At 42.6% G+C, this 15,972-nt stretch overlaps 1 protein-coding gene across 5 annotated transcripts in view; it reads left to right on the forward strand.

The window, feature by feature from the left end:
• Positions 1-15,972, forward strand: part of TP53BP1 (tumor protein p53 binding protein 1) — a 170,256-nt gene that overhangs the window by 125,045 nt on the left and 29,239 nt on the right. For 4 of the 5 annotated variants that reach the window (XM_077474294.1, XM_077474293.1, XM_077474295.1 and 1 more), the window contains exons 14-18: positions 162-398; positions 1,869-1,923; positions 3,845-3,937; positions 5,981-6,464; positions 13,229-13,381. In XM_077474294.1, coding sequence (XP_077330420.1) covers positions 162-398; positions 1,869-1,923; positions 3,845-3,937; positions 5,981-6,464; positions 13,229-13,381 — 1,022 coding nt within the window. The remainder of the gene's footprint in view (positions 1-161; positions 399-1,868; positions 1,924-3,844; positions 3,938-5,980; positions 6,465-13,228; positions 13,382-15,972) is intronic. The other variant, XM_077474297.1, reaches the window with a different exon arrangement.

The following is a 15,972-nucleotide window of genomic DNA, read 5'->3' on the forward strand; positions in this document are numbered from 1 at the left end:
TTATTTTTTTGTTGTATTTCAAACTTTTTGGTAATTTTATTCTGTTTCCTCCTATGCATTCATTTAGGATTATACTCTAAAAGAAAATGAGATTTGGGCTTTTACAAAAAAGTTGTTTTGTTGTTTTTTACTTGAAAATGTTGACTTTCTGCTGTTTTTAGTGGTTGGAGGCTGTCCAGACAGCACCCTGGCAACCAGTGATGTTACAGCTGAGAGCACGGTGGCAACCAACAATGTCACAGTTGAGAGTGCCATGGTGACCACAGATGTGTCTGAGGAAAGCGAAAGGGGAAGTTCTGGATCTGCCTCTGATGGTGATGGAAAGCTGTGTCTGAGAATGAAACTGATCACACCTGTAAATGAGGAGAGCGATGGGGCTCCGCAGTTTAACTTGGAAAGTAAGATGCTAAATAAAAGAATGAAATGCACTTCTCAGGGCATTTGAGGGACCGATTCATGAAAACTGGAGATGATGAAAAAATGGCAGTTACTTGAATCAACCAGGTTCTGTTTTAGGATATAGAATAAAGAACACTGATTTGAAAGGTATAACTATCGCTTATAACAAACAAAATTTAAACGCCCAATCTGGCTGCTAAGGACAATGGCTCGGTTTGCTCCAGTATTCATTAAACATCCCTGTAGTGTAATAATCTGTACAAGTTTTCATATTTTGCTAGCTTTCATGCTTAAGGTACGCTCTGCTGTTTGTACAAAATGACTCCATGCATAACCGCAAGATTCATTTTATTTTGTGTTTTGGGGATATATTGTACATATCTAGCTGTAGAAAAGTAGCTGCATGCAGTACTACCAGTTAAGCACGGTGAATGCAAGTTCAAAATTGATCCAATATGTCAGAATTAGGCCACATGCTGCCAGTGTTACTCATCTGCCTCCTATTTTTAGGGTTAAAGTAGACCTATCACAAACCTCAGCACTTACAACTGGGCATATGATTAACAAAGTCATAAAGAGAAGCTACCATTAATCAAAAGCATATATCAAAATGATCAGTAGATCTATAGATATGGGCAAACTTTCAACTGTTCATGTCATGCTTGCCCTGCTCCTCCACCTCCCTAAGTATTCTCTTCAATATAAATTTTTTTATGATCAGTGTATAATGGTGACCATTAACCAGTTTTATTGTACAAACGTGTTAAAAGAATAGAAAAAAAATAAAAAAGCAAGAAGCATTCTTGACACATTAATATTAAAGGAACTGCAGTTGCATTGCAAGTTAGATGAACAGATCCCCAGATGGTAGAATGGGGTACTTCATGCAGCAGCCTCCGTCACGTATAGCAGGAGCAAAGCCCGCTTTCTCATGGAAAGCTGGCAACAAATTAAAGTATTACAAACCTAGCAAAAGTAAATAAAATGCATAGATTTCTATAATTAGACAGTTTGAGTCAATACCCTATTTGCCTATCAAAGACATTAGGAGTGCATGCAGTCTAGGACCAAGAGAGTGGAACTGCGACCATTGCACAGTGTATATTAGTCCAGTATGTAGGGCTGGAAGGGCTAGATCAAACTGATTTTATAGGAAAAAAAGCTGCATGTAGTTTAAAGTGATTCAGTCACTAGATTCAAAAGAATTTGAAAAGAGAGTAATGCTTTCACTGAAAGTATACTTTTTAGGTAGATGAGACCTCCGATTTTTCTGTAATGCCGGCATGAATTTTTAGAGCAGAAAGTGTTTCCTGCATTTCTTTCGTTTTGTCCTGTAACACGTGACTATACTTCACATGTGACAGTCACTTTTTGAAGTGTATTTTATAAGAAACTGTGAGTATTAAGTTAATAACAATGTCTGAATTTCTTATTAACTTGCTTTATGTGCCTCATATTTGCATTTTCAGAACCTGCTGCTGAGAGGACAAATGGAACCGCTGCTGTTGCCGGAGAAGTTGCCAGGTAATGCATTCTTGTTGCTATGTAAAGCAGTTAGACGAAAAGCCCTTTAGAGCAAAAATCCATGTATAAATGAATGCATTGGATGTATAGAAAAAGCAAAAATGTGTTGTCTTTGAATTCATGTAATGTAAATTGTATTCTTGAGATACAAGGGAAGAATTAAATTGATGATTTGGATTAATGCCACAGCTTGGGTTTTTTTCAATAAACAAAAACCCAGAAACGCATTGAGAATATTTTTAACCGATTACTGACCACCCGCCGTTTGGCGGCGGCAGAATGGCTCCCCTGCATGAATCGCTGTAGCTGTACAGCGGCCGCTTTAAGGGGTACTGTACTGTACTGAGGAGCCCATGCCCGGCGGCCGTGGTGTCCGCCAGGGGAAAAAACACTATCACTCCTGACAGAGTAGGGTTGCCATATCATCCCTTTAATCCAGGACACCTATTAATTACACTTCTGTGGCTGATTAAGGTGGTAATTAAACTCTGTGCCCTGAATCGGCCTCAGAACCTATGTAATAGGTGTCCTGGAGTAAAGGGAGGATGTGGCCAACCCTATGACAGAGCCAGAAGAGGATCTCTGTGTGTAAACGCACAAATCCACTTTCTGACAGGAGAGAGGAGACAGATTGTGTTTTCCTAGTATATAGGAACATCGATCAGTCTCCTGCCCCAGGCAGTTCCGCCCCCCCCCCCCCCCCCCAGAGTTGGAACACACTGAGGGAACACATTGAACCCTTTGATCTCCCCCTAGTGTTAACCTCTTCCCTGCCAGTGACATTTATACAGTAATCTGAGGCTATTTATACCTCTGATCACTGTATAAATATCAGTGGTCCCAAAAGTGTCCAATCTGTCCGCCTCAATATTGTAGTCTAAATAAAAATCGCAGATCGCCGCCATTACTAGTAAAAAAAAAAAAAATGCCATCAATCTATTCCCTATTTTGTAGACTCTATAACTTTTGCGCAAACCAATATACGCTTATTGCAATTTTTGTTTTTATTCAATTTGGGGATATTTATTATAGCAAAAAGTAAAATAATCAAGCTGTTTTACAATTCACGTGGGCGGCACCACCCAATTTTGTATGTTGCCTTGACCATCCAGACATGGGAGTATGGTGTCTAATGGTAGCATCCTTTTTGAGGCAGTTCCATTTGCCCAGTTTAACTCCAGACCTCTCCAACAAGTCAGGCCAGTCCTTCCACAGACCAATTCATTTGGTACAGAGGAGAGGACCAGGTTGTCCCTGGGTTGGTGGCTTGGGAATCGGGCTCTGTAATCATGGAAGTCCTTCCTCTCTGTCTTTTGCAAGATTCTCATGACACACAACTGCCACTCACTGGATATTTTCTCTTTTTTGGACCATTCTCTGTAAACCCTAGAGATTGTGTGTGAAAATCCCAGGAGAATCAGTCGTTTTTGAAATACTCAGACTGTCTGGCACCAACAACAATGCCATGTTCAAAGTCACTTAAATCCTTTCTTCCACATTCTGATGCTCTGTTTTAACTTCAGTGAGTTGTCTTTACCACATCTAGATGCCTAAATGCATAAATGCATTGAGTTGCTGCCATGTTATTGGCTGATTAGCAATTTGGGTTACCAAGCAATTGAACAGGTGTACTTAATAAAGGTGTGTGTGTGTGTGTATATATATATATATATATATATATATATATATATATATATTAGTGTGTGTGTGTGTAACCTGTTAATAATTATGATGAAAACCCAGCTTCCTGTAAACAGAAGCTACACAAATATCAAGCCCCAAAGAGGAGAGAGGATCTGCTATTTTTCACTATGAGAACAGTAGCCAGGGACCTTGGAGGGTCTTTGTTGCATTTAACTTGATATTAATCACGCCATTGACATCATTGAGTATTTATTTCTATTTGTGTTTTTTTCCTCAGCACAGAGAATTCCCCTTCTGTGTTTGTACGTGTGTGTGAAGTCCATCGGGAAGAGGAGAGCAGAGGTCACAATGTGCCTACAACTCCTGTTAGGTAAGGGTTGATACTTTTTTTTTTTTTTATTATTTTTTTTTTAACAAAAACTATTTTTCAACTATTTTTCAACTATTCTAAATGGTTAACTAGGGACATCTGTATTATGCACTAGCTTTAAAACGGCCTTTAGCCTGTTCTTGCATCAAACAATTATTTGCCTTAAATTGTGTTGCAGCCCTTGTAACCTTTTTTCCTTTTTTATTATACGTTTTGTTGTAGTTTATCCTCTTCCTAATGCACTTCAATTGTCTTTCTATTGGAGCTGCACGATTCTGGATAAACTGAGAATCACAATTTTTTTTGCTTGGAATAAAGATCACGATCCTCGGCGTAACATCTTTCACATCATACAAAAAAATTGAGCTGACTTTACATTTTTATTTATTTTTTTATTATCCATTAGTGTGTTTTTATTTTTTTGGTTTTTTTTTCCCAATAAATTGCATTTCGAAGACCGCTGCGCAAATAAAGCGTGACGTAAAATATTACAACGATTGCATTTTATTCTCTAGGGTCTTTGCTAAAAAATATATATAATATTTGGGGGTTCTAAGTAATTTTCTAGCAAAATATACTGATGCTTAAACTGGTTGTAAAGTCAGGTTTTTTTTTTATCTTAATGCATTCTGTGCATTAAGATAAAAAGCATTCTGTGTGCAGCAGCTCCCCTAACACTTAACTTAGGTCCCTCTCTGTTCAGCGATGTACACGAGTGTGTCAGCTGTCCAGATTCTCCTTCCTGATTGGCTGAGACACAGTAGTGGCGCCATTGGCTCCCCCTGCTGTCAATCAAGGTCAGCTAGCCTTTGGGAGGGGGGAGGAGAGGGGTCAGGACCGGGTTGGGGCTTTGTGTCTGAATGGACACACAGAGTTGTGACTCAGCTCGGTTGCCCCCATAGCAAGTTGCTTACTGTGGGGGCTCTGAGCAGGAGGTAGGGGCCAGGAGCACAGAAGAGGCACCCGAGAAGAGGAGGATCCTCTTGCGCTCTGAAGGTCTGCCAGATGCTGCCAGACCTTGCCGAAAAGAGGACACCCACATGCTGTGAGTGTCTGGAGTTGCGAATCCCGAAAGAAAGAGCGAGGGAACATGTCGGCTCCCTCAGCGGTGACCGGGAGGCACTTCGTTCTAAGGTAAGTATTATGCCTTTGCCATACGTGTTTTTTTTTTTTTTTGTCATACAACCACTTTGAGTGGTTAAACTGATGTTGTTTACAGACCGAAGTTCATCCCTTTGATCTAAGAACCAAATAATACAATGTTTCTTTTTATTTCAGCGCTAAGCAATGTGATAAACTTTGCTGGTGTTCTATCGAATCGCGCATCTCATCGGATAATGCCTCCGATCTGCACATGCGCTATAATGTCACTCCAGCTGATCTCTTGATAATCGGGCGTGACGTCAACACTACACTTTTTTTTTTCTTTGCTCTGAGCAGAGAATGGCTTTGCACTTGTTACGTAAATCTTGGAAATCCTGGATTAAAATCGCGACGGGGGTTAAATTAAGACCACTTTTTTATTTTAACGATTAATCGTTCCGCTCTACTTTCTATTTATGTGTACGGTAGATTCCTAATTGGAGGCTCTGCTTATAGCTAGTCTGTGCAATTGAAATCTATCTTCCCTTATGGGAGCTAACCTTCTGATGGACACAAAGCAAGCCAATTTAAACTTGGTGTTCTTTAGAAGTGTTGCTGTTATTTTAACGCTTAATTTCCATGGTGTGAAAAAGCACTGCAGGATCAAATGAACCAAATTATATTTCATTGTATTAAGACAGTGCAAAATCAAGCAGGAATCCATTTTACAATTACTTATGGATGTAAATGAATGTAGTATCTATATATTGCTCATTGTATTACATAGAGAGTAGATTTGTTGGGGGCTTGTCAAAGCTGATGCTGTAAGGTTGAGATATCATATTCGGCTTTTAATGAAACAAAGTACAAACATGCATTGCTTGTATATACTGCATGTATCATGACTTCCTCAGGTTGTACTTGTACGGTGAATTAAGTGCTCTTTTGTGGTCATTGTAGAGGAAGTCCCTTCCACTTCTCCAACAAGGAAAAAGATGGAGCATCTATGGCTTCGCAACATATAAAAGAAATGCGTGAGCAGGATAGGGATCACCAGACTACCTCGGGGCATTCTATCCAGGACTTATCATGTGATCAGGAGGAAGCCATGGAAACTGAGCATAGCTTGGAGGAAGGTGAACAAGATATCCAGAAAGAAGTTCCAAGGAACATTCAAAATGTAGCTAATGATTCGCAGGAGTTGAATGTAGAAGAACCTTCTTTGGGGCAGACAAACCAAGAAGTCCAAACAGTCAGTACAGTAGATCCTAAAGCATTTGCAGTGTCATCCTTCACCCAAACTGACAATATGTCTAGTCCACCAATAACGACCGCTGCTGGCATGACACTAGGAAAACATGTGAAACAAACTGAACAGGATGCTGGAAAACCTGAAAATACAAAACAGGGGCATGGAGATGACACTGAATCTGTACACAGTCAGGTAGGTGAATACATTTAAATTTGAATATTGTACTGTACAGTGTAATAACCTTTCCATTATGGCTGCTTTGCTTTCAGCCCAATGTTTGTATGTTAATGCACATTATGGCAAACCGCTCAATGCCTAGATCAGGAACTATAGCTGATGAGTGTTTCTTCATTTAGTAGCCCCTGTCCCTTAATGCAAGCAGGCCTACTGGTATTTAGTTGCCCCAGGTCGTGGAACACAATGCTATATTTCTTGGCTAGAGGGCACCAGGACTGAACTAATGAGACATGGAAGTGTCCCTGTAGTCTCAAGACTGGCCAGGCAGAGGGCAGCACCTGGTAGCAGAATCCTGGGACAGTCCAAGGTCGGGACAGGTAGCTGATGAGCTTAATTCAGTAGACTGTTGAGGCCTGGGCAAGTAGTGGGCAAACAATCCAGTATAGGGTTTGAGCTCAGAGCAGATAGTGGGCAAGTGTAATCCAGTAAACAATCTGAGGTCAGGAGTTAACCCAAAAAAGTAACCTGAGCACAAGGCAGGGGTCAGCAATGAGAAACACAAATGATAGGTAACACAGCAAGTGGCTCAAGGGGGTGGTGTTGTGCTGTTCTATATCCTAATCAAGCAGTACTGAGAGGAGGGGTCCTATATTGCCGCAAGTGGGACATGACAAGAAGGAAGCTAGGTAGCAGGCACCATTTATAAGCCCAGAGCCCTTGGCTTGTGTCCTATAAATACAGCCCCAGAGCCATGTAGCCAATCGGGGCAGAGCAGCAAGAAGCAAAGGTGTGAGGACTCCTGGCATATTAGTAGAAGGGGTAGGCTAGGCAGACAGTGACCCGCTGCCTAGTAATAAGAACACCGTGTGTAAGTCTGCTGCAGGCACATCTGCGTGGAGGAAAGTGCTGCCCTTGTGGATTGTCACTAAAACTGAGGAACAGCAATTCCCTTTTTTTTTTTTTTTCCAAATATGCATACAACTTGAAAACTTCTGGGATATAACAATACTCTGCATAGCAATGGAAATCTCAGCTTAACATCCTAGGAATTAATATTTCCTAATTCTTCCCTATGACTAGAACAGGGGTAGGCAACCTTTTGAGCATGTTGTGCTGGAAAATGATTTCAAAGAAATTGAGCGTGTCGATTTTATAACAAAAAAAGTCAACACATTCTCAATCGTGAAAAGGATTTTTTATAAAGTAAATGCTGTAACCTACTTGAGTAGTGAGAAATTAACATCCTGCACTCTCACACCTTAGATCATCCCCAATTGCTGCAACTCCACACCTCAGATCACTGTCCCCCGTGCAAATCTGTTTCACCACTGTACCCCCCCCTGCACATCTGCCCCACCACTGTACCCCCCCTGCACATCTGCCCCACCACTGTACCCCCCCTGCTCAATATTTCCACCAATGTACCGCCTTTCGCCTCTGTACCCCCCTGCTCCTCTGCCCCACCTCTGTACCCCCCTGCTTTTCTGAACCCTCTGCTCATCCCTCCCACCACTGTAACTCCTGCACATCTGTCCCACCACTGTAACCCCTTGCTCACATATGTCTCATCAATATACCCCTTTTTTTCATCTCCCCCACCACTGTACCTCCCTGCACATCTGCTCCATCGCCATATCTCCATGCTCTTCTGTCTCACTAGTGAATCACCTTCTCATCTGTCCTAACACTGAACCCATCTGCTCATCTTCCCCACCACTGTAATCACTTTCCCATCTGCCCCACCAATGTACCTCCTGCACATCTGTCTTACCTCTGTACCCCCTGCTTTTCTGTCCCACCACTGAACTCCCTTCTCCTCTGCCCCAACACTGAACCCCCCCCACACTTCTGTTCCACTCCTGAACCCCCTTCTCATCTCTTCCATCGCTGTACCTCCCTGCACATCTGCCCCACCGCTTTATCCTGCTGCACTTCTGTTCCACTTCTGAACCCCCTCCTGCTCGTTTTCCCCACCACTGTAACCTCCACTGTACCCTCTTATCTATGATATGCAGAGTGGTGAAAGGAAGCAGAGATGAGACACATCTACCTGTCCTGGCACACTCATCCTGCTGATCCACTTCTTGCATCCAGCCCACGTGCTTGCATGTGATGTCACGTACAAGCATTTGGAATGGATGCGCAATGATGAGCTCAGGTCAGGTATTTTCTGAAAGCAGTGGGCCTGTGTGCAGGATCATAAGTTGGACCCCCGCAGCTGAGAAAAAGTGTGGCGCTCTGCGCCCCAGCAAGAGTTGGGTGTGATTTTCATTGCGCTGAATACTGGCTGTGGCTTAAAGGGGCACAGAGTGCAGAGGGGTTCAGTATTAAGTGACACAAAGGTTCAGGAATAATTTCAACAAAGTTCCCAGAAGCTCAACAGTAATTCCACAAACTGTCACCTGATTGGGGTTTTCTCAATCACAGTGAAATCCCTTCTTTCTGAGATTGGTAGTAGCAACCAAGCGAGTTCTCTTCCTCCAGATGGTGGGCAGGGCTAGCAGGAATGTGATTGGCTTTCGCAATGGCCAATGACTGTTGTCCTCCTGGAAACAGCCCGTACCTTACTGGCTGCTGTTCTCTCTTTTTTTTTTTTTTTAAAGTAGAACTATAGGCAAAACTTTTTTTTAAAATTTTGAATAGTGTAAGGGAAAGTTATAACCCGTCAGGTTTTTTTTTTTGTTTTGTTTTTTATACCATCTGTGCCCCATTCCGTAGCCAAAACCAGAAGTGAGGAAATTCTTGCAAATAAAGGGAATCCATTGGGGCCCCACAGGTCACCAGAACTAGTGTCCATATTGGAAGCTTTATTCCCTATATTACTTTTCTGGGGACAACCCAAAATTTGGGTTTTCCTTTACTTTCAATGATAATGGTAAACAGGACATAGAGAGTGGGTGAATCTCCCTAACAAGGGTGCATACAGCAATAAAAACTGACGGGGGTTCTAATCCCTCTCCACTCCCAGGTGGCTGATTTAGATAATAGCAAACATACCATGAACTTAGACTATATATATTATCCCCCATCGAAAAATTAGCCTTGTTTGGTAACGCAAGGATCAGTAACATAGCACACATTTTAGCCCAAAAGTTATAATTTTTATTGCTCTTATTTTATTTCAGTAAAATACTTTGAATAAGAGTGTTTTGTTTTATAGCACAACATGTAAACTGAGTGGACCCTTGTGGAATAGATGCAAGAAAATTGTGACAGGAAGCCTGTTTTTAGCTGAACATTATTGCAATATGACTGGTACAACCAATCCTTAGATTAGACAGTCCTGGACACATTTTTTGCATAGCAGGTATGCTAGATTGTGTAAGTTATTTGACCATTTTGTGGTCAGTTCTATTTTCTCTGAATGAAAGATGTTGAAAGCTTAAAACTAGTTAAGAGAACTGATTTTTAGAAAGGTTTGGAGAAGGGGGTTGCAGATCCTGAATTTCCATTATTAGGGGGTTTCTTGAAATATTTGTTTCTGAAAAATTGAGACAAGAACCACTGGTCCTACTTATCCTCACTTTAGGTAATTGGTTAGCATGTGAAGCAAGAGAAAGGTGAAACCCACAGTGGAATGCCTTAAGCGAGCCTCTTCTCTATGGTCCATCATGCTCACTCTATTGACTGTTACCAGGCTAAAGAGCGCAAGATGCTCTACGCCAGTGGTCTCCAAACTGTGGCCCTTCACTTGCTGTTCTGCCCACTGAGATCAGCAACGGTGCATTGTTCCTGCAATTAGTGCCAATGATGGGATTCTTCCTCCTCCTGACCACATTTTTAAAATCCCACTGACCACCAAGCCCGAGACATTGTGGACTCCCATTGATGCTGGGGCATTTTCTACTCCTATTGGCCACAGGTCAGCCCTCCTAAAGTCTGATGGCTACTGTCATGGACCCCTGTCCTCAACAGGATTATGTCCGCCGTATACGCTTCCTTTGTCCGGTAGCCCACCCAATCACTAGCCGTAACTGTGTAGGGTGAAAGGAAACCTAACAATGTTTATTCAAATGGATGTACCAACAGATCAGGGACAATCCCCCCTTTTTGCATAATGACACAGGGCGGGGTAAACTAATTTCAGTAATAAGACGCGCACAGGTGTATTCAAACTCTGCTCAGTAGACTGTCTTATGAGCAGGGGAAGGGCTGTTGGAGGAATTCCCCCCTCCCTCCTACCTGCCCCCGGTCTAAAGTCTAGGAACCTCAATACATTCCATAATAGGTTGCTCCCAAGGCAGACAGAAACAATAGAACAATGGGATACACTTAGCAAACACATACCAACCCCCACCCCACCTCAAACGATGATGAAGTCTGAAAGGAGAAACCATCCATCTTCATACATTTCTTGAAGGATATTGCTCACAAACATTAATGTCCCAAGTGAATGAACCCCTTCCTTCTTTCAACTCAAACCACACATATAGAACCCTGGATAACACGGTTAAAGCGAAATGCTAAGTCCGGTGTGGTTGTACAGGGAGTCTGGTTAGGACAGACTCAACTGGGGTTCCCAGCCACCCTGTGCCCCTAATAGACACGGAGTAATTTACACATAGGGGAAGCTGGGGAAGCTGGATAAGGAGTTTCCAGAACTCTCCAAGGTAAGCTGGGTTCCACAAGCCCACCCCCCCCCCCCCCCACCCTAAGTGACTCCTGTCACACATCTCCCCTTTTGTCAGAAGGCTAACACAGGAAGAGACCCCAAATGGGCTGACCTGTGGCTAATCCCATCCACCTGGATGACTCAGATGTCACAATGCAGACCAGCCTTGCAGACTTCAAGCTAACTGCAGCCAATACACATTATCATAAGCATAAACACAGCAAACCTTCAAACAATTGCAGAAGACCCAATTACAATTCACAATACAAACCGTGATCTCCCCCCTCCTTGGCCTAGTGGGCAACAGACTATAGCAGGAGTTCCCAGTAGCAGACTGTCTGGCTCCAGAGGCCAAGGTGAACAGCTCTTTGAATTAACATGTATAGTTCAGAATCAAACAAACCAGGATTAGTCTTTGTATATTTCCTGGGAGATATTGTGGATAAATTTTACTGTTCCATTTTAAGTAATCCAAGCCACATTCTTAACCGCTTTAAAACCGGCCGCTGTCGTTTTGGCACGATGGCTCTCCTGCGTGAATCGCCGTAGCTGTATGGTGGCTCGCGCAGGCTCAGTTGCGGGCGGACCCGCATCGGCGGTGGCCCACGATTGCCTTGTACACAGGCAGAACAAGGAAATGCCTATGTAAACAAGGCATTTCCTCGTTCTGACAGGTGATATGACAGGGATCTACTGTTCCCAGTGGTCGGAAACAGTTATCTGTCTTGTCCCAGTAAACCCACCCCCCACAGTTAGAAACACTCATAGGGAACAGTTAACCCCTTGATCGCCCCCTAGTGTTAACCCCTTCTTTGCCAGTGACATTTACACAGTAATCAGTGGATATTTTTAGCTCTGATCGCTGTATAAATGTCAATGGTCCCAAAAAGAGTGGCCGTCACGATAAAAATCGTCGATCACCGGCATTATTATTTTTTTTCTTTAATAAATGGCATAAATCTGTTCCCTATTTTGTAGACGCTATAATTTTTGTGCAAACCAATCAATATACAGTTTATTGCGATTTTTTTTTTTTTTTTTTTTTTTTTTTTATTAAAAAAACATTTGTTTTTACCAAAAACATGTAGAATACATATCATTTTTATTTATTTATTTTTTCTAAATTGTCATTCTGTTTTTGTTTTATAGCGCAAAAAGTAAAAACCGCAGAGGTGATCAAATACCACCAAAAGACGGCTCTATTTTTTTGGGGGGGGGGGGGGGAGAGAAAAGGACACACATTCTGTTTAATTTAAGTGTCGCGCGACCTCAATTGTCAGTTAAAGCGACGCAGTGCCGGATTGCTAAAAAATGCTCTGGTCATTAAAGGAGTAAATCCTTCCAGGGCTGAAGTGGTTAACGTCCATTATTTTCTTGGTCACCCTGTGCCCCTAATATACACAGGGTGACTTAGACATAGGAGGTGCATGGGGAGCTGAAGCAAGGGTCTCCAAGGGATTCTGGGTTCCACCGGCCCCCCACCCATAGTGACTCCTGTCACAGGCACTAAACTGGCTTTTTTGTTTAGGAAGTTTGGAGACCCCTGCTCTAAACTACGGTAAGGGTCCACTTCTGTGGGCTGCAGTAGCCATTTTGGAGTGAGAAGTGCTTTATGCTAAATGTCTCATGGGCTGAAGGCAACAAGCAGAAGGATCTTTCCAAATGTTCAAGCGGGGTGGAAAAGTACAGATAAATTATAGCTGCAGAAGCTTTTGGTGGTACTGTTATTCTGAAAACTTCAAATGTACCTAATGTCTTGATGAGTACTCCTCAATCAGAGTTTAGGTAATGCTTTTCAAAGGTGTTTTTCATTCATGCTTCTGGAACCAATAAGACTGTAGGCACTGATACAATTCTAACTTGCCTGTTTGTGATAAATGAGAGTCAAGTGAAATGCTAAAAGTACATTATGAGACAAATCTGGAGACAGTCATTGTTAATCTTTCCTAAAAATGCATAAAATTTCCTGCCTGTCAATTTTATGCTTTGACTTCAGTACATCCTGAGTAATTCAGAAAACCTAGGGATGAGGAATTTTGACACAGCCAAACCACTAGAAATTTCAGAAAGGAAGCAATTGCAGTTCAAATATGCCATATTTCTCCCATAAAAGGGCTGCTTTCAAAAACTGCGAGACTAACAAAGTGTACTTTTTTGTCACTTTAAGGGTGAGGATGACTTTGAATTGCCTCGGCCTCCTCCTGGACGTAGCCTTCATCGCCATGTGCGTACAATTCGTGAAGTTCGCACCGTGGTCACCCGAATCATCACGGATGTCTATTACATGGATGGAACAGAGGTGGAACGCAAAGTTGTAGAGGTAATTTTTGTAAAAACTTTACTTGTTTTAAAATGGGGGGGGGGGGGGGGGAGGATTTCTGCTGAAAATAGAGATTCTAACTAGAGATTCTAACAGAACTTTTTCCTAGTTTATAAGAAGAAGGGTCAAGCCCTTGTCTACAGTCAACATAAAACTTGTATAAACTTTGGCTTTTATGGCTGATGTTATAAGCATTTTTACACTTTGTCTTTTAATCCTGCATTGCAGAACAAAGAGGGCTTCATATTCATGACTGCTTGGGTTATGCTGCTACCTACAGGTGAATGGACACTGGCCCCAAAAAAAAAACCAACACGTTCAGGAATCCCCACCTATGTGTAACTGCTCAGCCTCAGTTTGGGATGTACCTACATATCTTTCCCTAAAGAGCTAATTTCCTAAATCTTTGCCTGTCCTGAACACCCCTGCTGTTGTAGGGAAGGGCTAAGAGAGATTGACTGTACCAGGACCCCATATGAAATGTTGCTAGTTGACGCTGGATCCTGTGTGTATCATTTTCCATAGTAAAATGTATCCAGTGACCTTGCTGGCAGGGTGCCTAAAAGGTCCAGGGCAGTGATGCTGCTGGAGGGAAGTGGAGTCCTTGATGACCCCTGGAGGGTATGCCTGCCATGAGGGAACTGGGGAGTGCCTCTCAAATGGTGTTGTATGTTGTAATCTTTCCCTTATTCTGTTCCATGGGTGTGTGTACAATGTCAGCTTTTCTTTTACTTCTGTGTTCGGTGTTCTGGCTTAGGCCAACACTCCTTTCAGCTGGATGGCCGCTTCATTACTGGGTTTCCCAGGCTTATTTTACTTTAGCAAACCATGGCCTTGCACAGGCAGAGAGGTGGTGGGGAGTGTGGGCGATGGAGTGGGCTCTCATATCCCTCAATCAGGTAGGGAAGACCATCCTACACAGTTTGGCCTGCAATGGCTCCTCAAAGGGTCAGGTTAGTTCTTAATACCTGCCCTTATGCGTTTCAAGGGCACAACCTTCCACTTCCTTTGTGTCAAGGGAGGAATTTTCTGCAGCCCTTTCTTGGTTGCATGATCAGCTCTCATTGGTATGGAATTCCTGTGATGCAAAACTGGGCACTTTCTTTCCCCTATTCCCCTGCAGGAGAATTACATTTGAGGAAGACTCTCAGGATTAAGAGGAGCAAGCTGCTGGATTATAATGAGCAGGGCCCTCTGATTCCTCCTGTATCGAATTGTATTCTAACTTTACTGTCTCCCCTTATGTTGTAAAGCGCTGTGAAAACTGTTGACGCTTTAATAACAATAATAAATTCTTTGTGCAAGGCTCTGACCTCATGGGCGCATCATTCATTTACATTTTCCAGTGAATGGATAGACTACAAATATTGCCAGCCAATGCAGTTGATGGCTTGTAGTGCTCAATGAACTATGAGGGTGCTGGTTAATGCTCTCGTAGTCTGTTAATCTTTCTGTTCCCAAGTAATTTCCTGCCCTTAACAGGTACAGGCAGAGAGCTATCCTGAGTTTGCTAGAGCCTGAGATTTCACCCACGATCAGCAGCAATGCTCTGCAGGCTCCTTTAAAAAAATCAATGCACTTTTTTATTTATTTATTTTTACCTGCAAAAAATGTGCAGTTATGTTTTTTTCAAATGGGTAAACTTAGTCTTTTTAAAGTCACTAGTTTTGGGTCCTGGCAGACTCTTGTTTGGACAGATTTAAGTGAATTATTTCTAAGAATTACAGGCCTACAATATAAAACGACAAATTTCCATGCAAAATAATATTACCGCTTTCAGCATCTAAAATCTGAAATAATCATACCGCCAGGGAGGTTAAATAAAACACTTGTAGTCCCATTGAATGGGGCCCCAGTTCTTGGACACCACAGATAAGAGTTTAGAGGCCTTCTTTAAGGCATCCTCTGGTGAGAGTGGTTGTGCACCCATGGGATCCTGCCATCTGGCAGTTCCTGAAAGATTTGAAAGAGCCCAGAGTTTCTTGATGGATGCCTTGGAAGATTCCATACCATACAGCCACTTTCACGAGTGGGCATAAAGTCTGTCCACTTGAGAAGGATCTTATGGCTCTAATATTGATCGGTGGAAGTTCTCCACAAGAAGCAAACCAGGAAGCTTCCCTTATAGGGGGCAGATGTTTGTTTCCGCAATCTTACGGTTCCTTCATCTACAATGCGACTGCGAGTAAAACCGCGTTCTTACTCCTAAAGAGGAAGGTGCAGATGACAAGTCAGAAACCAGTGACACCTTTTTGGATCCCAAGAAGAGTTCCTTTTTTGTAAGCAGCAAGCGTATTCCCTAGTTTCTTAGGAATAACTGGATGCCCAAGTCCTTTGGAGGGAAGTCCTTTTCACAGTGAACACGTGCCACATTCCACCAGGGAGATGTCTATCAGCTTTTGCAGCTATCTGGATTCAAGAAGTCAAGTCTGAGAACTGGGTTTGCAGCATGTCCAGAGGCTACAGGGTCAGTTTTGTTTCTAGGATATCTTCAGAGCCACAAAAAGGAGCAGTTTTGTTTGCAGCCCCTGTAAAGCCTGCTCTTCCAGAGGGGAGTCATTGCACCCATACTAGAGGTCTTGAGGCTTTTA

The sequence above is a fragment of the Lithobates pipiens genome, unplaced genomic scaffold (assembly GCF_037356315.1).
Source record: "Lithobates pipiens isolate NorthernLeopardFrog02 unplaced genomic scaffold, aLitPip1_a1.2 Scaffold_8, whole genome shotgun sequence".
Taxonomy (NCBI): Eukaryota; Metazoa; Chordata; class Amphibia; order Anura; family Ranidae; genus Lithobates; species Lithobates pipiens.